Source organism: Rhinolophus sinicus, linkage group LG06 (assembly GCF_036562045.2).
Source record: "Rhinolophus sinicus isolate RSC01 linkage group LG06, ASM3656204v1, whole genome shotgun sequence".
In the NCBI taxonomy this organism is placed as follows: domain Eukaryota; kingdom Metazoa; phylum Chordata; class Mammalia; order Chiroptera; family Rhinolophidae; genus Rhinolophus; species Rhinolophus sinicus.
This window is the reverse complement of record NC_133756.1, coordinates 138,883,484-138,909,581: the sequence shown is the minus strand read 5'-3', so window position 1 is coordinate 138,909,581 and position 26,098 is coordinate 138,883,484. Positions and strand designations below refer to the sequence as shown.

At 36.5% G+C, this 26,098-nt stretch overlaps 1 protein-coding gene across 2 annotated transcripts in view; it reads left to right on the top strand.

Annotated features, from left to right (window-relative positions):
• Nucleotides 1–23,460, top strand: part of LGR4 (leucine rich repeat containing G protein-coupled receptor 4) — a 94,689-nt gene extending 71,229 nt beyond the window's left edge. Inside the window, exons 5-18 of one of the 2 annotated variants that reach the window (XM_019749172.2) lie at nucleotides 5,548–5,763; nucleotides 6,622–6,693; nucleotides 8,444–8,512; nucleotides 9,394–9,465; nucleotides 9,662–9,733; nucleotides 10,065–10,133; nucleotides 11,548–11,619; nucleotides 12,673–12,738; nucleotides 13,799–13,870; nucleotides 15,541–15,612; nucleotides 15,905–16,030; nucleotides 16,881–16,996; nucleotides 17,230–17,313; nucleotides 20,284–23,460. In XM_019749172.2, coding sequence (XP_019604731.2) covers nucleotides 5,548–5,763; nucleotides 6,622–6,693; nucleotides 8,444–8,512; nucleotides 9,394–9,465; nucleotides 9,662–9,733; nucleotides 10,065–10,133; nucleotides 11,548–11,619; nucleotides 12,673–12,738; nucleotides 13,799–13,870; nucleotides 15,541–15,612; nucleotides 15,905–16,030; nucleotides 16,881–16,996; nucleotides 17,230–17,313; nucleotides 20,284–21,560 — 2,455 coding nt within the window. In that variant the 3' untranslated portion in view covers nucleotides 21,561–23,460. The remainder of the gene's footprint in view (nucleotides 1–5,547; nucleotides 5,764–6,621; nucleotides 6,694–8,443; nucleotides 8,513–9,393; nucleotides 9,466–9,661; nucleotides 9,734–10,064; nucleotides 10,134–11,547; nucleotides 11,620–12,672; nucleotides 12,739–13,798; nucleotides 13,871–15,540; nucleotides 15,613–15,904; nucleotides 16,031–16,880; nucleotides 16,997–17,229; nucleotides 17,314–20,283) is intronic. The other variant, XM_074336154.1, reaches the window with a different exon arrangement.
• The last annotated feature ends 2,638 nt before the right edge of the window (nucleotides 23,461–26,098 follow it).

The following is a 26,098-nucleotide window of genomic DNA, read 5'->3' as shown; positions in this document are numbered from 1 at the left end:
AGTTCTTCATGCAGTAGTTTGCTCATTACTTGTCCTGTACTTTAATGCACGAAAAGGACATATGATAATGTCTGACATGTAGTAAGAGCTTAATAGACATTTGTGGGATCTGTTAGTTTTAATGATGATATATTTTATTAGTTTTTTCCTTTCATTACTAGTTTACCCAATTTGCATAACTAGGGGAAGGGAATGTCTTTGAAAGTAATGAAAAAAATATTCTTTGAAACAAAGGGCTTTGTTGTTCCCCTAGAACAATGAATACAAACTTACATTGATTGCTTCAGTTCATGTCCTAATACTGGATACAGTGGGACTGGGGCGTAGGGACTCAAGTATGCCGCTTTGACCACGGGCAACAGAATCATGAGGGGAGATTGCTACGCTGCAGACCCCTAGGCCATATCCTAGAGGTGATGATATTTTCTCTTTAAAGGGAGGATCCAGAAAGCTGTATTTTAAAAAAAATTTACCCAGGTAATGCCCATCTACCCAAAGTTTTGAGAATCACTCTGAATACAAAATTGTAACACGGAGTTATTACATTTATGTGTTCTGGGTTATAAAATTAGGTGTTCACCACATCACATATTTGTACACTAATCTGTTCCTTAAATTTTTAAAACATATGTTGCCCTTTGAAATAACTACGTATAAGCTTTTGTAGGAAATGCATGGGATGCAGAAGACTCAGGTGAAAATGATCGAGCTGCTTGTCTCCTCCGCTTGCTAATACAAAACCATTTTTAACTTCACCCGAAACATATCTTTAGATGTCGTAAATTATAGATTACCTTTTGATTTTTAGATTAGCTATTCTGGTTAATAGGAAGTAAATGTGAAAATAAAAATATGTGTTAATAAAGCATGTATTCGGCTGTAAAGGTCAAACTTTACAATGTATCTGATGTCATAAAAAAAGGAGTGTCCAGGGTGTTGGCCACTGAATATCCAGATTAAATATAAGTTTAAGGTAGAAGTATCTGTTAAATAGTTCACCAAAATGCCAAGTTATGGAGTATAAGGATTTGTTATTCACCATAGTGAATCGAGTAGATTCTAAGTAGACTCTCAGTGAACTGATTGGAATGAACTCCTTTACAGAAATGTGACTTTGCTGCCCCGACACTCTTTCTAACCTTGGACAGATACACAGAGAGTGAGCATTCTTTCCTCCCTCAGATCTGAACTCGTTAGACAACCTGAATTCATTAGACATTTTACATAGTTCGTTTTCTTTTGCTTCTTCAGAATTCATTTTATGCCAAGACCTTCTTCCATAATTGTTCTCATTTCCCAAGGCTTATTGATCAAAATATTCATTTTGTCTAGTCGGAAGGCTGAAAAAGAGAAGACTAATATCTTCGAACTTTAGAACAGAAAAATTACCAAGAAAACATGTAACTAGTTTCTTTCTAATTTGTGTTCAATAAGTGTGTTAAAGTGCACATGACATTTATTGGCATTTTAGATGATTTACAGTTTTTAACAGACATTGTTTCTGTGAAAATGGTGTCTCCCTCTAAAATACTGTTGGAAACAACACACTGTGCTCATCACGTACTGAATGAGTTGCATAGTTTAAATTATATCCAAAATCAAGATTGGGGGGTGGGGATGAGGAGAGGAGTCAAAACATTTTAAAAAAAATTTTTTTAAAGGCATTGGGATGTTTTTACATGTACGAGAAACACCAGGAGCTATGTGTCAGGCCTATTTTATTTGAGAAGGAAATGTTCATAGGTTTGTTGGCATAGTGGGTGTAGTGGTCAAGTTAGATACAATTGAAATTCTGTCATGGTGTAAAACAGTCTTATCAGCACTTGAGTCAGTTTGCAAATCTGATCTTCAGACCTGAATTACATGAAAGATTTCCTTGTGGTTTTGAAGTAGTGCTTAAAAGGAGCAAAGTTCATTAGGGGTTGAAATTGACCAGAAGTGGTTTGATGCAAGTAAGTGATGATAACTATAAAATCTCAAAGTGAGTTGTTGGTATTCATAAAAAGGTAGCATACCAGCCTCCCACAAATCATAAAAATGGCTAACACATTTCCTGAGCAGGATATTAAAATGACAGGTCAGAATTTGCTCCACTAGATTTTTCTTTTCTTCTTTACATTAGATCACACTTATATTGAATATGAAAGAATTTCAAAGACTTAAGTTTTCTAGGTTTTTCCACAATAGCAGAATTGCTTACCTATTTTAAACTAGAAACTGGTAACAAAATATAATGCTATAATATTTCCATTATGGGTAAGTTAAAAGTAGAGAGAAAGAGGGAGAGCTTTTGATTACACAGAATAGGTGTTTGTTGATAGCATACGTAGACATTCATCAGTAAATACCTGCATATATTAATATAATTATCTGGTAATAATAACTTCATTTAAGGCAAGAATTAAAAAAGTATGTGAGTCTCAGTAAGATGTAAAAAGGATTTTGAGAATAGGAAAAGATGCATATTTTAAAGACAAATAGTAAAGGGAATTAGGTGTTAACCTTTTAACCACTAAAATGCACTTAAATAAAATAATAGTTGTGTAGAGTTTAAATGGTGGAATACCTTAACCAAGCCGATACCATCTCCTACTTTGTGAGGTATCTGATGCCATTTACTGCATTTGCTAAATGAATCAATTATAGTACTTTCTTTGTCTATTGGTTAGGATGAATATTAATAATGTAGGTCACTGATGCAAAGCCCTAGCTCTAAGACAAGTTCTCTGTGACACATTAATCTCAGTGTAAGTGCAACTCTTTATATTGATGGGTGTGCCACCAACACCCACATGTGAATTGAGGTATAAGGATTAACCAGTGGCGTCACCACAACTCCTTTTTCTCATTTAACTTCTTATTTAAGGGTTCCATTTTCCCAAGTTCCTCCTTTTGATCTCTTATGTGTGACTTTACATTTGGGGACATTTTTAGTACAGAGGAAATTGTGTCTGTGCATTTATTGGCGTTAGTTTGCCTAGAAGAGAGTTTCATTATGCTCTTAGCTCCAAACTCACCTTGATGTAAGTTCAGGCTATCCCTTTTCTGTGATGGCATATGGCACAGAATTCTACAGGAGCATAAAAGGTGTGTATAGTAATACTGGATTTAGGTTAAAAAGGTACTGACCACTTTCCTTATTATGGTATTTACCACATCTCAGTGAAACATTTCAGTGGGGATTTCTGTGTGCATGTGAGGCAGACATTGCTCATAATTTTGTTGAATATGAACTTACTTTTGTGCATTATCATCAGTATGATAATATAAGCAGTTTTAACTTAAACTGCTCTAGCATTGAGAAACTAGACAGGGACTTTACTTTGTACTTAGAATATAGTCCAAACCCCTTACCTGGCCTACGGGGTCCACATAATCTGGTTCCTGTTCGCATTCCCCTCTGTGTCTCTGTCAGCCTTCCACACCCTCCCATGTACTAATCACTGACTTTCTGGGAGATGCTGAGACCACACCGAGCCAGTCTCTGCCACTGAATCTGGCCTGGATGTGTCTTTGGACTGTAACACTCCTTGCCCAGCTCCCTCTGCCAGTTGCTCTTACTCTCTCTTGTTCCTTCTCTGGATCTCACTTTAGAAAGCACCTTCTTAGAGGTGTTTTTCCTGATCAGTGTATTGTAAATAGCTACTGTGACTCTTAACTCCTATTCCTCTTTATCTCAGGACCCTATGCACTTCATAGCACTTTTCAAGGACTCTATAATAATTTGTAAATGTGTTTATCATATTGTGTATCATCTCCACTAGAATGTCAATCTCCTGAGGACAGGCCTCACCATCTTATCTGTTGTGCCTGACAGGAGGCTCCATGTAGATGTGTTGAGTGAGTTGCAGACAATTAAATTAGCTGCAAGTAGAATTTAATGGCACTATTTAGTTACATTATATGTTTAATTGTGTGATAATATGTTCGGTGTCTCTCTAAGTGGAAGTTCCTTGAGATTGTGAAGTCTCCTATCTCCTCATGCCACCAAATCTGCTAGCTAAGCAGCTCAGTAGCCAGGACTTTGCAAGTCTGTACTATAAAGGATGCCTGTCTCTTCTCAGGGGTAGATTCGAGAGAGCCCAAGGAATAAACAAGCCTAAAAAAGTTTGTTTCTAAGTGGCTTCTTGGGCAACAACTGCTCAGTTTCCGAGCTCTCCCATTTTTAGTGCCCTTTCAGTTGGTTATCTCAACTTTAGCTAAAAGAAAACTTCCATCAGATTCTCACCAGGACCAAGGGTCTTCAACCCCTGCTAATCTGCCTGTGGGAAGGAGGCCGCTCCTGGGACGGGGGAGGTTAGCTGGGTCTTATCTGGAGGGGAAAGAAAGAGGCAATGACTGCAGAATCTGAAGTCGGAGCAGCATAAAGAAACGGAGGCACAAAATGAATTTCCTGAACTTGAAACCTGTCAAACTCAATTTCTTTAAAAATATGCTGTCATTTTGACTTTTCACCAGTGGATTTGTTGTTGTTGTTGTTGTTGTTGCTGTTGGTGTTCCCTCATTTTCACCAAGAGGTCCAAGCCTGTCAGGTGTGAATTGAAGTAGTGAAGATATATCAACAAGGGGTTTTTGAAGAAAGTTGTGACCTGCCTGGCACATAGATCCCTTATCATATAAATACCAGGTTGTCTTTGTGTTGGAAAAGCTATTAGTCCAACAATTAGGCCTGGTTGTGCCAACAATAATAGCACTGAGAACTTAGTTTTTATATTTTCAGAAGGGGATTTAATTTTAAGTATGAGTAATCCTATTAGTAAGGTGTCCTTAATTCAAAAAAATTTGGAAAAATTAAAGAAGCTTGAAAGCCACAACAACACTGATCGGAGAAACTGTTTAACTTTTTCTATGGACAGTTCGCCCTGCTCTTAATTGTTAATTTTGACAAACTAATTTTTTAAAAAGCACTTAGTGCTAAGAGAAGAGGAGAAGGTTGCTTTGCCACTACATGACAACTATATTTTCAACTTGGCTGGTGGTAATAAGGATTGTTAATTATCTATTGAAATGGTTTGTTGCTGTAAAAAAAGATTTTAAAAATATTTTCTTATTTTTTCTCTTGGGTTCCAAGTCAGAATAGCAATTAAATTTAACATCAAATATTAGATATTAAATGATGTAAAATTGTCAGTAAAGTAGCCTTAGCTCAGCTTACTGTCTTGTTTTTCTGTATTTTCGATAAATATGTTCTATTTCTTTTTTAGACATAAAACATAAAATTCCAGCTTGAGCTTTGTGAGGGTTTTCTTTCTTTCAACATCTTTCTGCTCTAAAGTTACTTTAAGCCAAGGATTCTTGAAGGATTCAGATTTAGATTCATTCCTTTGCTATGAAGGAAAGGAAAGAACTGCCTTCCATACACTGGTTTGGAAAAGTTGTTATATTTTTTTATGAGAACTTCTAGTGAAATTAAAGCTATCAGGATGTTACAGCCCTGGTCATGTTTATAACTCCTTTTCGCTTTGAAAACTTGGAGAGTTGTGTGACTTGGATTGACTCATTCCGCTAGAATTTGTTATTGAGCGTGGTTGTTTCTGTCTCTGTCAGGCGTTTAGATGCCAACCACATTACCTCAGTCCCGGAGGACAGTTTTGAGGGGCTTGCTCAGTTACGACATCTGTGGCTGGATGACAACAGCCTGACCGAGGTGCCTGTGCATCCCCTCAGCAACCTGCCGACTCTGCAGGCCTTGACCTTGGCTCTCAACAAAATCTCCAGCATCCCCGACTTTGCATTTAACAACCTGTCAAGCCTGGTGGTCCTGTAAGTATCCGCCCCTTCTACTAGCATATATTTGTGTTAACTTGGGGACAAAAACAGGTTTCTGGTGACAAACTATTATGAAAATACCTCACTGAGGATGCATCATGAAGAGCTAGGATTGAGGGAGCTGCCTCTTTTAGAACATGAAATGCGATGACTTTTAAAAGCACAAAATAGGATACTTTTAAAAATTAACATCTGAGGATAACTGTTGAATCTCTTTAAAATATGTGGCCATTTGTAATCATGAGAAGAAATTGGATCATTTAGCAAATGCTTGGTACAGCTTTTGCTTGTGTGTCAGCAGTGTATCCAATGTTAAAAGAAGCAGAATCATTTTGAGATGCTCACAGACAAGTTTTAGTGATATTTTATGTTTTTAACAACTTGTCTATTCAAAGAGTATATGATTTTCGGTGTTTCTAATCTTTGAAAACTTGGACATAATAAAATGGCTTTTCTAAATTTCAAATCTGTTACTGATTCTCGATGTAAACTGACTTCCCTCCATGTCATTTCCCCTCCATCCGCATATGAGAACTCATCAAAGTTTCGCTTCACTTTTACTTAAAAGCTCATCAAAACTTTTGTTTTGATAAGGGTGAATAAAAAGGAAATTTTACTATGTGTACCCTCTTTCCACTAGAGATATTTTCCTTTTTCACTGGTATTCTGTCCAGTGAATCTGTCTGTAAAGTGTATATAAAGACGTAACTACCCCGTGCTATTTGTTTGCCATTAGTCAAGTGTTGAAATGTTTAACTGCACCATAGCTTTAAGCCATACCAATTTAGATGTATGAAACATAATAGTTGCTATTGGGTGATGTGAAAGTCATTTTGATGCTTTTTTCCATAGGCATCTTCATAACAATAAAATTAAAAGCCTGGGTCGACACTGTTTTGATGGACTAGACAACCTGGAGACCTTGTAAGTTTATTCATGTTTTGGATGATCACGTTGTGATGTTGCTGGTGTAGTTTTGTATTTCATTGCAGAAAAAGGAAAAAAATAATGGTCTTGAGTTCAGTTCATTATTAATGTGCTTTAATGACTAAATATTGCTATCAAATAACACAGGTATGTGTACCAATCTAAGTTTATGGTTAAAAATGGCACACAAGTTTGAACTTGAGATTGCTTTCAAAAGTACACATAAAAAGCAGCTTAATTTGCCAGGCTGTATGCATTTTCAAAAATGTTGGCTTTTTTGGAATGAATGATAAACAGTTAACTTTGAACCTTATAAAGTTAATTCTGGAAAAAAAATTTTTTTTTCCCCATGATTTCAATTGCCTTGCTAAATTGTTAACACTGGGTTTGAATACTGTGTTTGTTTTCATATTGCTAAATGAAGTTTTTCATTTTGCTTAGGATATTTTTGTTGTTTCTGCTAGTTAAAGTATTTTGGAATTCTGTGTGTTTCAATTGTACATTGCACCAGTATATGAACAAAAGACATTGTGCAGCTATGTGTACTCGAGAGTAGGATCTTTAGTTTTGTTGTTTTAGTTTATATTAGTTGCCTTTATGCCAAGACTTATAATATTTGCCATTGTGGTAGTAAATGAATCAGAGACTGTCCCAATTAGATTGACAAGTAACATCTGATTGAAATGCTTATGGTTTGTAATATTTTGTTTTACTGACTTTTCTGGTTCACTGTCAGTTACTGAGAAGACTGAAAATCTTCTAGTACTCTGTGAATCCACTTTTCTGTCTAAACAACTAAAAGATGGTTAACATCAGTGGATATTTGAAAGTTGACATTCTTAAAGAAGGTAGTTCCAAACTCAGTTCTTTTTTTCTAAGTATGTAAATACCAGTATAACAGGAGACCTGAATGGGTCTTCTGATCCTAGACCATGTATACTATTCCAGTTACATTGACATTAAACCTCTTCTTCCTGGTTAAATTTTCATCGGCCACTTTTCTTTCTATGTAGAAAAGGAGAACAAAATAGGTGTCTCAGGAGCTGAGCATTTGAATTTGTTTTACTCTCATTCTGAAATCAACCATGCTGATCATGTGCAAACATGCTCTTTAGGTTAAAATAATTAAAATTGAAACATACTCAGAATTAAGACTTTTTAGTACAGATCACTGATTTTTCTCTCTCCTAATGACTGTTAACAATTTCTACAGTTCGTAACATATTTATGAGAGGACAATAGTTGTGTGAAGCCATCCGGGCCCTTCTCCCTGTTCAAATCTATCTCTGGTCATTCTGCTGACGGTAGGGCTGAGGTTTGCTGCCCCGATGCCAGAATTTCAGAAAGCCACTCAAAACCCCAAATGGAAACCTCTGTTGCAGGCTATTGTCACTTATAAATGAATATTCAGTAAATTCAAATTTATGGTAAATTTCCTGAGAAATGTCATTCGGGTGATTTGTTTACTTAATGTACCAGTAATATGTGATTCTGAGAGTTCTTTGAACTTTTAAAATTAACTTAACATCATAGGAGAATTATGATTTTTTTTTCCCCATTTGGTATTCTAGGAAAAGGTGTAAATTCAATTAAACTCCTACAGGGTTCTGAATGGTAGTATAGTTGGTAAAGAAAGATTACCATCCAGAGGATGAGGTTTTTAAAAAAAATACGTTTGTATCAAAATGCCTTACAAATTGAGACCACTCTTCAATATTCTTACACAGTTTCCCCATTTTTTTCCTAGGGACTTGAATTACAATAACTTGGGGGAATTTCCTCAGGCTATTAAAGCCCTTCCAAGCCTAAAAGAGCTGTGAGTATTGTTTCGCTCTATTTATGCTTTAAAATCCCTTGAATTCCTCACTTAATGTTGCAACAATCAGATTTTTAGAACATCTTTGTTCCATTACATATACCACAAAACACAACACATGACCACACACCTGGGAATATGTTAGCTAACACGAACAATTCTGTGCATAGATTGTTGTATCAGGCTGGTTCTGGTGAAACCAAAGCCGTTATAACGTACAGTCTCTGCTTTGTAGGAGTGTATAGCCTTTTAGTCCCATTGGGGAGGCTGGCCATATAAGGCAGACAGATAGTTTCTAGGTAGAAATAAGGGCTGAGTGAAGAGAATAAATAACTCATGCGAGAAAAAGACTTTATCGAGCCTTGGTGACATTGGAAAAGGCATCACTAAAGAGAAGCCATTTGACTGGACTTGAATGAATGGAAATATTTAAATAAATAAAAGGGATAGGGGAGCATTTTAGAAGTTGGATTTCTGTCCAGGGCAGGAATAGGAATGTATATGGCATCACAGGGATTGTCTGTCATGAGATGACAGCTAAAACCCTAAGAGGCATTGCTTAAAGACTAAATGCAGAAGATAAATTTGGGGCTTAGAACACCGTCGGGTTCTTGGCGTCTAAAGTTCTTTGATGATGAAGGTACAGCTAAGTGACTATGAGGCACCTGATAACAGGCTAAGCTGTGGGTCTAAAAAGAACTGTCTGTGGTCCTGAAAAAGATAAGATAGAATTAAAAATTCAGTCTCCCCACATTTTTGAAGTTCTCATGTAGTTATCAGTTATATGCTATGTAATACTGAATAGTAGTAGATACTTGGGTTTTAATTTTTTTTTCATAAGGGGATATGCATTTCAAAATATTTTTCTCCTACCCTTTTAGGTTATTTCATAGTAATTCTATTTCTGTTATCCCTGATGGAGCATTTGATGGTAATCCACTTTTAAGAACGATGTAAGTGGTTTTCAGTTTCTTCTAATATATAACCATGTACAGTTATGTCTATATGATGCCAACCAAACATCTGAAAAAAGAATGAAAACTCAGGCTTTTAGGTAGATAGACTTTGTGAACATAGATTTAGTTTTGGAGTGCTTGTGAACATATGAAAACTTTGATTGATTTTTTTTTTTTTTTGGCACTTTTACAGACATTTGTATGATAATCCTCTATCTTTTGTGGGAAACTCAGCATTTCACAATTTATCTGATCTGCATTCCTTGTAAGTATTATACAAATTTGAAAACAAACCTGAATATTTATACAATTGTTTTAAAGGAAAACTAGACTTTATTATTGTAGCTCCAGAAAACAAAATCTTTTCTTTTCCTTGGGAGAAGTCCAAAGGACAGTTCTGAAAATTTATGGTAGTTTTTATTTCTATGAACACTTGGCCAAATTATCACACTTCCAGGTACATCCACGAAATGAAAGCAATTTTATTTTTAGGTCTAAGAGTACTATACGTTTAAGCTGCTTAAAAAATAAAATGCAAATATTAGCTGTGAAAAATTTTCATTTTAAATTACTTTTTCTCTCCCATTTTCTTAAAGAGTCATTCGTGGTGCAACCATGGTGCAGCAGTTCCCCAATCTAACCGGAACTGTCCACCTGGAGAGTCTGTAAGTGTGGCCCTTGGAAGAGGGGTGGTGTAAAGATAACATTGGCCTGCCAATGCTTTTTGGTGATGGTGAAGACTTTGTGTTGATTCTTACAACCTCCTTTTGTGAATACCATACATGGTGATGGATTTATTGGGTTTGGGGTTAGTCAGCTCAGCTAAAGTATAGCCTAGTATGCACGGTTAAGAGCTGAAAAACTCATTGAAAATATAAGGCAGTAAGTGCTAAATGAGAAGCAGTGATTTAGGAATTCAGAAGTAGAGTAATAAATGTTAGGCCATCAGACAATGCTTCATGGAGTAGGTGAAATGTTTCAAAATTGAATACTGTCAGGTTTCTCAGAGCTGAGTCTTGCTTCATGTCACACATCACTTCTGATACAATTTCTGTATCTTCAAATAAAAACATTATGATGTGTCCTCATCCACCTTATTCACCAAATTTGGCACCATGCAATTTCTGGCTCCTCCCCAAAGACAAAATGACCGTGAAAGGTAAATGTTTTGAGTCAATTTAGGTCATTGAGGTAGCCATGACAGTAAAACTAAAGATACTCATGAAAGAGGACTTCTAGAACTGCTTCAGAAAGTGGCAAGAACGATGGCATAAGTGTGTTCAAAATGAGGGGGAGTAGTATTTTGAGAGGAGTAATGGCAGTTTGTCTTTTACTGTAATAATTTTTTTAAATTTAAGCATTCACCGTATTGTTTGATCAGACCTTGAAGAGGTAGGAAGATTGGTAAGGAGGCCATGGGAATAATCCACCTGGCTAGACAAATACATTTAAACATGAGAGTTCTGTGTCTTTAGTGGTCCATCACTGGAGTTCTTCCATATGGCCTGTCTGAGATTCTCTTACCCGTTGTACATCATTTCGCCTTTGATCTGTATAGTAGCAGGGAAAATGGAGAGAGAGGGTCAGATGCTGGAGACACTACAGAGAAAGAAAGAATTGACTGCAGATGGGAATAAAGGGAAGGGCATAAGAGAAAAGTGGAGAACATTGAGTCAGGTTGATGGAAGAAAAGACAGAAATGAGGTTTGGGGGCAAGATGCCAAGTTGGTTTCAAATGTTTTGGGTGAGGTGGGGAGAGACGGAAGTTGCAGGTAATTGTGGTCAGGCTGTGACTGTGGGTTAGTGGTTTTCTGTTGGTCCATCGGAGAAAAGCTTGTTGTCTGGACAATATTAACATCTAGTGTCATGAGCTTTTCTAAATTACTATGAAAATGATACCAACATCAAGGATTAATTTATCTTCCCACCTGCCTAATTTTAGGGGGTAATTATGTAGTGGGATACATAGACTCTAGGCCATAAACGGATATGTGAGTATTTATTTTTCTATATGAGAATAACATTTTGTTTACCATCTCAGCTTGAATCATTTCTTACATGAACAATGTTTTCCGACAGGACCTTGACAGGTACAAAGATAAGCAGTATATCCAGTAATTTGTGCCAAGAACAAAAGATGCTTAGAATTTTGTAAGTTGGATTTTTCATCCCTTCTTATACCTTTTTTAAAAATGTACTTCATACATGTTGAGTTTTATTTTTAGTGAACTATTTTCATTTGGTGATTTTAAAGTATAAGTATTTCTTATTTGTTCTCTTCAAATGAGTGGCCTTTCTTTTATAGCCCCTTGGGGTAGGTAATGTGCATTTGAATTTGATTTCAGGGTTATGTATATATGTCTACATCTTGTGACTTTACTTTGAACAAAGTAAAACCAAGCTAGGTTCTTCTTTGATTTTTTTTTTCCCTTACCCTGACTCTGAGTCCTTACTCTAGTTTCCTCAAGGGTGTTAACTCTCTGTATCCTGCTCTTTCATCCATAGCCGAAGCAGAGGCCAAATCTTTCTTGGATCAGGAACCAACTAAGCATGGAGCTGTCCAAAAACTTTAAACTAAGAAATTAAAAGTAAATAAAGGATGTAAAAATGTTACAAGAGCAAATAATTAAGTTACTAAGTTGTTAATAAGTATTCGGTGGAAAGAGATGGTAACAAAATAAGTAAATGATTGATTAAGGAAGTAATTAAATGGTGTCATGGAGTGTCAAACGTGAAGATTACCACTGAGAAAAAACTGCAGTGGGATTAACTGGGAGTTAAGTAGTCCCAATATTTGATTTACTAGAAATGGTTTTTAAAATGTGAGCATGCATACCATTTCTCTTAAAGCTTTTTAGTTAAACAACATAGAAATTATTGATGGTGTAAACAATATTATAAAAAATATAAATTAAAAAACCCATTAACTCGACCAGTTCAAGATAATTTTTATATATTTTCTGTATTCTATTTTTATATTTTTAATTTTACATACTTAATCCTTTAAAATATTTTACGTTGTCTATACTCAACATTATGTACTTGAAGTTTGCAAATCTGAAGCCTATTTATAGTTGGTTTTCTTATTCAGCCATATCTTTCTTATAGATCTTAGTGTTGCTTTTAATGATCCTGAGTACAACTCTTTTAATGTAGTTTTCTGATAGCATAACATTAATTTGTTAATTTCTGTTGCTTTTTTAGGGACTTGTCTTACAACAATATAAAAGACCTTCCAAGCTTTAATGGTTGCCATGCTCTGGAAGAGATGTAAGTTGTTCTTTGACTTACTCTTTTATTTTGCTGTGATATAGTGTTAATTCACTGAGCATTTCCTATTTTATATAAATGGCTTTAATATTAAGAAATTAGAGATTCACATAATTATGCACTCCTATGAATAAATGTCCAATTGTACCTGGTGTGCTCATGCAACCAGCATTTATTAGGCACCTACCTCTCAGGCATTCTATGAGACACTATGCGGGGAGGGCAGTGTATACAAACGAGACAAACAAAGACTGGTCCTGGCTCTTGAAGGAAACCAGACATGGATATTCACTGTGTACCTTCTTCATAGGGCAGCTCTGATGGAGGTTGATGGGGGGGAGGGGGGGACAGAGAGGCATTAATTCTCCCATTTTTGATCTTCTCCTTCCTCTAACTTTCTTTCTGTGTCTATGGTATTTGGTATGGTTGTGTTGTCTTGGAGCCATTGTCCCTGTGTTGTCTTCTTGCTCTCCTTCCTGAATGATGTTGATGAGGAATTTAGATAATGTACATCAGTATAATTTGAGATGGGATACGAAGTAGACTAACCATTTCATCTTATAGATGAGGAAATAGTCATTCCCTTTACTTTTACAAGATTAATCGATGTTACTTATTGTTAGGCACGGCCAGAGGAATGAGTCGCGGGAGACCAAGACTGGTCTATTAGAATTTATTTGGCGTGTTTGAGCTGCGGGAGGTCAGGCTAGAAAAGACCATAACCTCCCCTAGCAAAGGGGTGTATGGAGTGTTATAGGCAGGGGTAAACGAGGCTGTTCCCCCTTCAATGCTTCAGGGGGTTTTCGTTGACAAATGGTTTCAGGGCATGACCAAGCCCTCCAGCTCCACACCCTGGTCCCAGGTCGCCCAAGCCCAGAGGAGATAAAGCATGACAGGATCGAGACAAGATGGCTTTTAAGATAAGGTTTCTGCTCCTGGCCTAAATATGGTTGAACACTTACGAATGAGTATTTAAATTTAGGAAAAAGTTTAATTAAGAAATGTTCAGTTTTAAAATAGAAAATAATTTTCTCTCCCCTCCTTTTTCTTCTTCTTTTAGTTCTTTGCAACGTAATCAGATCCACCAAATAAAAGAAGGTACTTTTCAAGGCCTGATATCCCTAAGGATTCTGTAAGTTTCTCTATGATTATTAGAGATAAGTAAAATTTTTGTCACGCTATAAATTAAATATATCAGGACAATTCCCATTTTAATAAATATACTTAAAGATACAATTTATTATGTGTAAATATTGTTCAAACTGTACCACCACATGGTACTTTACAAATAATGTGCTTTCAGTATTTTTTACCTTAGTGAATTTCTGATATGATACGTTGGTGAGTGAAAAAGTGTAATGTGTATAACCTGAGAGGTGCAGTTTGTTTGTTTTCAAGCCATAATAGTAAGGTTTGCTAATCCATTAGGGCTGGGGTAGGCAAAGTGTAATTATGGGCCAGGTCCAGCCCGCCCCAGTTTTTGTAAATTAAGTTTTATTAGAACACAGCCATGACTTTTTTGTTAAGTGTGGTCTAAAGCTGATTTCACCATACTGTGGCGGAGTTGAATATTTGCAGTAGAGACCATATGACACCCGGGGGTGAAAAATATTTACTATCTGGCTTTCTACAGAGAAAGTTTGCTGACCCCTGCCCAAGGGTATCTATCATTGACAAATATAGCTAATAGGCAGCAGAAGCACTCATTTAAAAAAAGTATTTGTATTTGAGTGTGTATTTGTGCCAAGTACTCTATTAAGCACTTGGGCATATGGAGGTGACTAAAGCAAACCTTGTCACTACCTTCCTAGAACTTTAGTGCAGAACACACAAATCACTAAATCAGTGAACATTTTTAAAATACAGAACACATTTGAAAAATTGACAATGAAGTGAAATTACATATATTGAATCCAATTTTTCAGTAGATCCCCAGTAAGAAATGTGAGATGCATTCTATTAGCAAACATTTTACGGGTGGTTGGGTTGCTAGATCTTTCCTCCTTGCTGACAGGCTTACTATGGGTCTGGGCTCTAGTGAGGAAGGCTGGCTTCTAGCTGCCATCACTTCTAGAGCGCCGATAAGGATAAGCAACAACAGTGAAAAGCTGGCCTTTTCATGATTTGGAACCACATTTGTCGAGGTTTCCTGTTATCTAGGAGATGTGTCATGAAATGAATTTATCCAATCTCTAAATTTCTTTGAAAGCTCTCTGTAAGTGTGGTTGGTTGCAGATTATTTCTGTTTTATTATTTCTGTAATGTGAGAATTCCTCAGGGTGCCTTCTTGAGTATAGTATGGCTCTGGTGTTGATACGTTTTTTTATTTCCTGCTTGGGAGAAAAAAAAGACTATCTGAAGCCCTTCTGGAATGTTCTTGTTTGCTTATTGATTATTTGTCTTCCCTCAGGGCATTATCACTAACCTTTGAGAAGGCAAATAATATGAAACCTGTTTTGATTTTCAGCTTTTTCAGGAGCTGAGCTTTTCCTCACCTGGTTAATAGTACCAAAGGTTATATCATATCATTTATATTTTTAAACTGGTACCAGAATGATAAGGTAGAGAAAATTCACAACTGTTTTGAAACAGATGCCAACTAGAATTGCTACTACATGGAACACATTCCAAGAAATAGATTTTTGTGAAGGAGAGGCATTCAACATAAAAAATGTTGTTGGACAAGATTGAAGATCTTTGTTATCAGGGATGTTGTGACTACCTCAGACTCTAAAGTATAGTCAAAGTAATTGCAATTTGAGTTTATTTGAAAAGATTAACATGGTATTCTTATAATTGCAGAGATCTGAGTAGAAACCTGATCCATAAAATTCACGACAGAGCTTTTGCCAAGCTTGGGTCAATAACTAACCTGTAAGTTGATGACTTTATGCAGTAATATCAGGAAAGTAATGAGTAGTCTACAGAAACTTGTGTTTTAGAATGGACCTATCAAATTATTTTTCTGCTTAGTTGTTTCCTGTATAAATGCTAAACTGCATTGGTATAGTAACAGCTTCTAAGTTAGCAAGATGAATGCTAGATCTGTCATTTTAGCACACCTAAACTTCTTGGAGCTCTAATATTTATGACATTAACATATGTATAAATGTTTTTATGTGATTTGCATCTTAGGAGTTAATTTGAAGTCTCATTTACATTTTAGAGATATAAGTTTCAATGAATTAACTTCATTTCCTACGGAAGGCCTAAATGGGTTAAATCAACTGAAATTGGTGGGCAACTTCCAGCTGAAAGAAGCCTTATCAGCAAAAGACTTTGTTAATCTCAGGTGTGTTTTTGATTATTTTTATTTTTCGTTGAAGTTCTGTTAGGCCCCCAAATTACAGAGTGCCCTAGTTTTTTGCTGTGGTTCCCAGATTTTCGGGAGGCTATAATTTAAGGGTGTTTTCTACCTCAGTCCTCAGAGATTTGGTAAAAAAAATAGAACATGAGCATTAGTCCATAGTTTTTGACAACTTGAATTGGAGCCCTTGATGCTGTGAAAGAGATAATATAGTTACTCATCAGAATGATTTTTTATACAGTGGATTGGTCATTAGCAGCAAGGTGGTAGAAACCATGTAAGTGTGAACCTATTGATACAGTGCTATAATACTTCATAGAGACATTAGAGTTAGAGTGGGGACCTCATTAGATACAGTAGAGAGGGCTTGGGAATACTATTATGGGGGAAGAGAATAAATATTTTCACTATATGTCTATGAACAAAGTAAATATATTTCATGGTGTAAAGGTACAAGTGACTTGAGACATTAATTTCGAATGAACCTATATCAGTTTTATATGATAAATTGAGTGGTTATTCATTTATAAAAGGAACCTGATAAGATTTTATTTTAAGTTGTAGTATTGCTATTAAATTTAAATATGGTTCGATTTAAATCCAGTTTTTTAAAAGCTTATCTTACATAAATGGAGAAGCTTGTAATGTCATCTGATTCCAGAGCTTTTTTCACAGATGAGGAAACTGAGGCCTGGAGAGGATAATGACCAGCTTAAAGCATGTAACAGTCATGCCTTTCTTAGACTGAGGTTTTCAAAGATTAAAATAATTTTTACAAAACAAGAGCAAGTCTGTGAAGTTGTCATTCAGTGTAGATGTTACAATTCTTTTCCAGGTCTTTATCTGTACCATATGCTTATCAGTGCTGTGCATTTTGGGGTTGTGACTCTTATGCACATTCAAACACAGAAGATAAGAGCCTCCAAGACCACAGTGTAGCCAAGGATAAAGGCAAGTGATGTATTTTTTTTAAACAGAACACTCTTTACAACATTGTTATAATGAATTGGTGGAGGATCAGTATGAAAAATGGTAGTTACTGTGTTACTGCTACGTCTAAGACGTTATCAGCCTCATACAGGCCAAACTTCCATCATGCGTGCCAGAGAAGATTGCAGGAAACTCGGGTACTTTTGAATGGTGTAAAGCTTGAGTTTAAACCCCGTTTGGTGTTTTCCACTCAGGTCCTGCTGATGTGGCAGGTGTCACTGGCAGTGCTGAAAATGAAGAACACAGTCAAATAATTATCCACTGCACACCCTCAACAGGTATGCTCAATACATTTTGCTGCAGTTTCTTGCTTTAAACAAACATTGGGCAAATATCTCTAAAACTTCTGGGAATAGATGTGATTTCTGTAATACCTTTAGGATTAGATGATCTCATAAGGCTTTCGGACTCATATGTGGTCTGTGTATGAGAGACTTAGGCATTTTTTTGCAGAATGTCCTATCCAGACCCAGTGAATATGTGTTAACAAGCTCCCCAGGTGAGGGCTGTGCACATTAAAGATTGAGAGGCATGTTCTTAATGATCCTTTAACTTTAGGACAATGTCTATAAGTTACTTATTGGTCTATAAGGATTTTTAGTGTGTGTTTTTTTAATGCAACTTTTCCTTTTTGTTGTATTTTATTTTATTTCATTGAACCGAGTAGACTTGGGAACGTTACTGAACTGACCATTGTGACTATACTGTGTTCTGCCTAATCTATCAGAAAAGATGGATTTAGAATTTTACTAGAAAAGGAAAAATTAAATAATTGGTAAATTGTGTTCAATAAAGTAGATTCCTTTTTTTAGTATATTGACACAGGGTGATCTGGACATAATGATAACTCTGAATCATATATTATGATTCTCTAATGATTACTGCTGAATTGTGAGCCTCTGGAGGGACAGTATTTGTATTCTGTTAATACTTAGCACAGTGCCTTGCATTGAGAAGCTTAAAGTGACCAGATGAATGAATAGAATTACGCTGCAGTCGCCGGTTCGATTCCACATGGGCCAGTGAGCTGCGCTCTCTACAACTAAGATTGTGAACAACAGCTCTACCTGGAACTGGGCTGCCATGAGCAGCAGGAAGTTGACGTGAGCTGCTGCAGGCTGCTATGTGCTGTCTCTGGAGGGAGCGCAAGGCTCATAATACCAGCATGGGCCAGGGAGTTGTGTCCTACACAACTAGACTGAGAAACAACGGCTTAAACTGGAATGGGAGTAGGGGGTTGGCGGAAGAAAGGGGATAAAAAAAAGAGTTGGCAAGAATCATTTACGTGTATGCAATGTATCAATTAGGCTGGTGCAAAAGTAATTACAGTTTAAAATGTTAAAAATAATTGCAAAAACTGCAGCTACTTTTGCACCAACCTAACAGTTTTTATATTAATTGTTGGAAGTTAAGGGATGTACCCCTGAGGTTCTGGTGATGGAAAATGTACATAAGAAACTGACAACACAATGGGAAGGGGTGGCTTTATTAAAGGGGAAATTAGACCTGAACGTGCAGAAATTCCATTTCCTCTACACTAAATTTAAACCTTGGGGGTCAAGTTGATCCGAGCTCATCTCCCCAGGCTGCAGTATGGAAGGCCTGCCTCCCCCATTCACTTGTACTAACGCACAGACACTGATGTCATGTGCCTGCTGACTCAGGAGCAGAAGTGGAGGAGAGCAGGATTCTTCTGTCAGAATCGGAAGAGGCAACTGGTTTCCAAAGACAGAGACTGGATGGGGTCTGCTTCCCAGGCCTTTGAGGGAAAGGAACTCCACCCACTAGTCAAACACTTCCCAAAGGGTGTCCCTTTCTCCCAGGTCAGCTGAGCTATTCTTCTTTGAAGAAGAATGAGTTCAGGTACAGAGACAAAGGCAAAAGCTTCTTAACACTTCCATGAGGGGAAAACTTAAAAAAATTGATTAATTAAAAATGATTTTTAGAAGTTTCCTGTGTTATTTGGAAGTTAGATGGATATAAATGGGCAGACCTGGCTTGTTAGGTCTATGAATATCTCATTGATTAAAATGCTTTATGGGAGGTATTAAACTTCATGACATTTCAGAAAGATAAATCAGAACCTGTTCTTGCAGGCAGTGGTGATGCACAGTTTTCTTGTGCTTTGAAGGCAAAATTTTGTTTTTCTTTACTAATTTTTAAATAAAGCAGTTGTCATTTGTGATGTAACTAGCATCTCAAAGTCAGTTACTGAAACTTACAATTCAGCTACGAAATTAGTTCTTGCAATCCTAGTTTAAGTTACGTAGGGTTTTACTGGATATAGCTTTGTATGAATACTTAACAGTAGAGTGGTTTAGTTCTCCCTATACTGTCTTACTGAATAACCTTTGTCAGGTCAATCAAACCCTTTGAAATGTCAGTTTCTCTGGATGAAAAATGGGGATAATTACACTTATCTTAACGTGCTTCATTAGATTGCTTTTTAAAGCCATAAGAAAGGTGTAAAAAATATGTGTATGCATTATTATAAAGTTTACTAGGATTAGGAAGGAATAAGGACCTCATCTTGACTAAGTACAGCTGTGTATCCAGTAGCCTGTTAGGTTCCTTATGTATGTAATTTTACTTACTCTACACAACTCTATGAAACAGGCATTATCATCCACAAGTGAGAACACAGATAGAGGTGTATCTTGCTTTCTCAAGAAAAAGAGTGGGGCGGACGGGTGGCTCAGTTGGTTAGAGCACGAGCTCTGGGCAACGGGACTGCCAGTTCAACTCCCACATGGGCCAGTGAACTGTGCCCTCCACAACTAAGATTGAAAGGACAACAACTTGACTTGGAAAAGTCCCGGAAGTACACACTATTCCCCAATAAAGTCCTGTTAAAAAAACAAAAACAGGAAAAGAGCAGCAAACTATGAACCTTAATCAAGTTCCAGTTTACCAATTCCAAACCCTTGGTATAGCAAGAACATTTCATGGGCTAGACACTATGCTATGTATATTAACGGAGGTATAAGAAAAAGTGAAATTTGTCTTTTAAATATCACTATATGGCTCTACCAAGTATTTAATAAAAAATAAAGTCAGTTATTTTCAAAACAGCCTAGTTCAATGACTGAAATATCTAAGAAATGTCTTTTCAACTTGGTTCAATTCGGTTTGGTAGCAGATGTAATTATTCTAGATTAACTATCTTTAGTGTCTCTCTTGAGCCATATCATATGGAATGTGATGCTTTCTACATTGTCTTTTATTTCTCTCTTTCTTTTTCGTTTTAGGTGCTTTTAAGCCCTGTGAATATTTATTGGGAAGTTGGATGATCCGTCTAACTGTGTGGTTCATTTTCTTGGTTGCATTTTTTTTCAACCTGCTTGTCATTTTAACAACATTTGCATCTTGTACGTTACTGCCTTCCTCCAAATTGTTTATAGGCCTGATTGCTGTGTCTAACTTAGTCATGGGAGCCTATACCGGCATCTTAACTTTTCTGGATGCTGTGTCCTGGGGCAGATTTGCTGAATTTGGCATTTGGTGGGAGATTGGCAGTGGCTGCAAGATAGCTGGGTTTCTTGCCGTTTTCTCCTCAGAAAGCGCCATCTTTTTATTGATGTTAGCAGCTGTTGAAAGAAGCTTGTCTGCGAAAGAGATAATGAAAAATGGGAAAAGCAATCATCTCAAACAGTTCCGAGTTGCTGCCCTTTTTGCTTTTGTGGGTGCTGCAGTGGCAGGCTGTTTCCCACTTTTCCACGGAGGGGAATACTCTGCATCCCCCCTGTGCTTGCCTTTTCCCACAGGAGAAACACCATCGTTAGGATTTACTGTAACTTTGGTGCTGTTAAACTCACTAGCATTTTTGTTAATGGCCATTATCTACACTAAACTGTACTGCAACTTGGAAAAAGAGGACCTTTCCGAGAACTCCCATTGTGGCATGATTAAGCACGTTGCTTGGCTCATCTTCACCAACTGCATTTTTTTCTGCCCTGTTGCATTTTTCTCATTTGCGCCGTTGATCACTGCCATCTCGATCAGCCCTGAGATAATGAAGTCTGTTACTCTGATATTTTTCCCATTGCCTGCTTGCCTGAATCCAGTCCTGTATGTTTTCTTCAACCCAAAGTTTAAAGAAGACTGGAAGTTACTGAAGCGGCACATTACCAAGAAAAGTGGGTCGGTTTCGGTTTCTATCAGTAGCCAAGCTGGTTGTGTGGAACAGGATTTCTACTACGACTGCGGCATGTATTCCCACTTGCAGGGGAACCTGACTGTGTGTGACTGTTGTGAGTCATTTCTGTTGACGAAGCCTGTGTCGTGCAAACACTTAATAAAATCACACAGCTGTCCTGCATTGGCCGTGGGTTCTTGCCAAAGACCAGATGGCTATTGGTCCGACTGTGGTACACAGTCAGCCCACTCTGATTATGCAGATGAGGAAGACTCCTTTGTCTCGGACAGTTCTGACCAGGTGCAGGCCTGTGGGCGAGCCTGCTTCTATCAGAGCCGAGGATTCCCTTTGGTGCGCTATGCTTACAATCTCCCAAGAGTTAAAGACTGAATTAACATTTGGGACGATTTCCCCCATCCACCCAAATCACAGTGTTTATAGAGTGAACCCTGGTCTGATTTTTTTCATCTGGGAAGCACTTCTGTGATTACTGCCTGGTGTCACTTAGAAAAAGGAGAAGGTGGCAGTTTCTTTCTTAAACCAGACATTGTCAAAGAACAAGTGCCTAAACTATCAAGTGGTGAAAAGTACAGTGTCCAAACAATGTGTGGTCTATTTGGAACAAGTCTGTCAGTTGAAAAGATTTTATGTTATGTGATAGCATTATAACATTAAATTGTTTTCTGATCCATAAGAAGCAAAATTTTACCTGTTTCTGAATTAAGCACAAGATAAAAACAGCTGTTAACATTTTTTTAAGAATATTTTAAAATGTGATTTTATAAAACTGAAGAAAAATTCTTGGCTAATGTTACCTAATATTTGATCATTAATCTCAGGACAACTTACTGCAGAGCCAAAAAAGGGATTGTCTCCCAGGTGGGACTGTGAGAGTATATGTAGGCTTTACCTTACAGCATTTTGTTTCCATCTTTGACACAACAGAATCATAAATTTGTTGAAGTGATTTATAAATCGAAAACCTGAAGGTGTTTGTAAAACAATATTAACAACTGTTAGATTTTAAAAGACTAGCTGAACATTTGTTTTCAGTCATTTTACATTGCCTGGGTGTGATCGCAGTCGTTTTTTCCCCCCAGTGTTTTGTGATCACACTGCTAGGAAAAAGTAAAGGGCTGATTGCTGTGTGAGGTTAGTAGATCTGGCTAAACTACTAATATGGGATTTTAATAGTATCTGAGGGAATTGATGGCTCCATATAATGTTCCCATTAATAGAGACTTCCTGATATCATTGGTTCTACTGATATGTTCCAATTTTGTGGGTATGTTATCTACTTATGGTTTGGATTTTACAGAAAGTAAACTGTGGTGAATAATTGCATTTGATTGTAAGAAATTGGGAGTAATTATGACACAATGCACTTACATTTATTTCTTAGTGAGCTGATTCTCCTGAACTTGTGCTATTTCATGGAAGTTTCCATACCTTTTCCCCTTACTATAATTTACAAAAGAGCCCGTGCAACAGTTCAGATACTGTGTTCTTGTGAGACAAGACAAATGTATCATTAAGAAAAAAGAAGAAAAGGAATAAAGCTTAGGTCTATGTCTTTAAAAAAAATTTTTAAGTTTTACTTGATTCTCATCTATGGACTTTTAACATATCGCTATGTGGAGTCTTAAAGTTATAAATGTTCAGTATGTTTTTTGAACAATATGCTAAATCAATAGCAAACCCACTGCCATATTAGTTATTCAGGATATGCTAAAAACATGAAGCTAGATTGCAGTTTAATAATTAAACTGTATATACTGTGCATATAATGAATTTTTATCTTATGTAAATTATTTTTAGAACACAGGTTGGGAAATGTGGCTTCTGTTCATTTTGTTTAATTAAAGCTACCTCCTAAACTATAGTGGCTGCCAGTAGCAGAATGTTAAATTGTGGTTTATATACTTTGTTGCATTGTAAATAGTCTTGGTTGTACATTGTCAGTATAATAAAAACAGAATCTTTGTATATCAAAATCATGTAGTTTGTATAAAATGTGGGAGGGGTTTATTTACAGTGTGTTGTAATTTTGTAAGGCCAACTATTCACAAGTGTTTAAAATTGCTATCATGTTTGTATATTTACACATTGATGAATATTAAATCATAACTTGGTAAATATACTAGGTAAAGTTTTTTCTTTATAATTTACGTTACTGAAAACTTTTCATTCATTTAAAAATAGAATAGCAGATGTATAAACTGAGCTATAAATATGGTTGGAAACAATATTGTACACAATGTTTTGAATTATTAAAGTTTCTAGAAAGCAATCTGTTCTGCCTTAATATATAACTTGGTATAATAATGAATTTACTTAGTGTTAAAGTAAATTAAAGTGAAATATTTTTTAAGTGAAGAGTGTTAGAAGAAATGTTGGAAGAACACTGCTGAAATTTAGAAGGTTTTATCATACTAACGGAAAACAAATTGTGAAATTTAAGAGAATACCATCAATTAAATCTTTATTTAAAAGCAAATGATTAAGAAACCTGCATGATACTAAATTTAGTCAATTGTCCAAATTCTTAGAAATAACATCAAACCCTCGTTTTACAGATGAGAAAATAGAGGGCTTAATGAAACTTCAGTGAATACCTGAGTTACATAGCAAATCAGAACCCATACCAGTCAGTACCCAGTTTCTCTGAATTGGAGACACAGTTTTTGTTTGTTTTTGTTCATTTGTTTTAAACTTGAGTATAGGTTTGGAATTCCCAAAAGAAAATAGAATAGTATAATATAATCACCTCCCCTCCCATTCCCTCAGACCTCACACCTCACCCCGGTACCCATCACCCACCCAACTTTGGCAGTTGTCAACAGCACATGGTAAACCTGGTTTCCTCTTCATCCCAGTCACTAACCCTTCCAATCCCTCTTCTCCTTAGATTATTTTGAAGCAAATCTAAGACATCATGTTGTTTTCATTAGTAAATGTTCAGTATGTCCAGGGATAAACTTAAGTTGCATACTGTATTGCCGCAGGGCTAACTAGTAATGACATTATTTTTGTAACAAAGATTTTTAAGCAAAAGTCCCTCTGTACTTCCACATGGTCACAAAGCCAGCAAAGCAGAAAAAACAAAAAACAAAACCATATATATATAAAATCTCAAATACGCCATGAAAGTGAAAATAAATGAGTAATAAGAAGTGCAGTTACTAAGTCAATACCTTAAAACTTAAGGGGGGAGCTTCTCTTTTGAGCTTATTTATGCATTTATATAATTTTACCAAACTTGATTGTGGCTTCTCAGTTCCAATAATGAAAAAGCACTGTAAGAGAGGAGACCACAGGACTCTATTATATTTAAACACCAGCACCAGTGCCATGCCCCTCCGCCTCCCTAGCTCCAGTGTTGTAACAGCATAATACTATAGTTGGTCATTATGATGATTGAGGCATCAAGGAAAGGGCATAATTTGTTTAGTAAAAATTTTTAAGGAGGCAGAGAAGTGTATGACATTTTAGATTCCCATACCAAGAGGTTAAAGTGGAAAAGTTTTGGAGTTTAAGTGACATTAATTTATCATCAGTCATTTTCTCTGTTAGGTCCTGTGCTAGAAGCTTTGAGGATTAATGAGATCATATGACTGGGAGGTAGGTTATTTCCCTATTTTACAGAGGGGCAAGTTAGGACTTGGAAAGGCCAAACAGCTTGTTTGTTTAAGGAAACCTAGTGAGTAGGTTTCAGAGGAAACTACCAATTCAAACCCAGGTCCCTTTCATACTAAAACGTGTGTCTTTTTTTCCTACTATGCCTCAGTTATATCAGGTCTGACTGTTGGGAATAGCCTCTCAAATGTACCACCTTCTGAAGCCTTCGAGTGTCCAGACCCTTTTAATACTGTTTTTTTTTTTTTTTTTTGTGGATTCTAGAGATATTCTCATAAAAGGTTTTAAACAGATATGCTGATAATGAATAACTGGGGTATAGGATGAAAATGCCATTAGCCAGTTTTATTCCTTGATCAATTTTATTAAATTGCTCCTATTTTCTTCCATCTTCATTTTGCTTTTACTGAAAATTTTACCAAAATTAGCATCCATTTCAATAGTTTAACCATGTCATTTTATTAATTAGAGCCTCTGCCTTGTGAATTGCTCTGGTTTGCTATTATTTTTACCATATTTAATTCTCCTGTGTTGCATTTTGCAGCTTTAAATTTCATCAAAGATTTGTATCACTCTTTGGTCAATAACAAATTTTGTGTGCTGTTTTGGCCATTGGCAGTTTTCACTTTGCGATATTTCTACCTGCAATATGCATTACGAGCTGGACAAAAGCCATAATAATTTCAAGTCTATACAGTTTTGTCCATATGAATAAAGCATCCAGCTTTATTGTCTACTACCTCTCCCTTGGCACTCTCATCCCCATCCCCAATCCCTGAGAGTGCGCCTTCTGAGATCCCACATTTTTTCTTTCCTCATAAAATGCATATTCCAAAATGTTTTAATTATATGATTTTTCATCACACGAGAACGAGGAACTTGTAAGTGCAGTGTTTTTATCTTAATCATCTATATCCAGTGCCAAACACACAGGTCCTAGCACACTGGGGGGTTTAGAGGCCCCAAAATTTACATGTATGGACAACTAGTTCCCTTAAGATACCAGGCAAACGAGGTACTAACCAAAAACTGAAAAATTATCTTAACAGTGAATTCTTGGACACACCGGTAAACCTGGGTAAGGTACGCCCATCCTCCCCCCTTACAAAATCTGGCTGTACGCTGATAGAAATCACGACTGATGCTTGTCATCCTGACCTTGTAATGATACGAGGGTAGTTTTGGCTTTTGCCTCTTTCCCTTTAAAAGTATCTGCTATATTCAGTGACAGCATATGTCAGGTATCAAATGAACTGCAACACCACAGCAAACAAAGGACAGTCCCTTAAAGT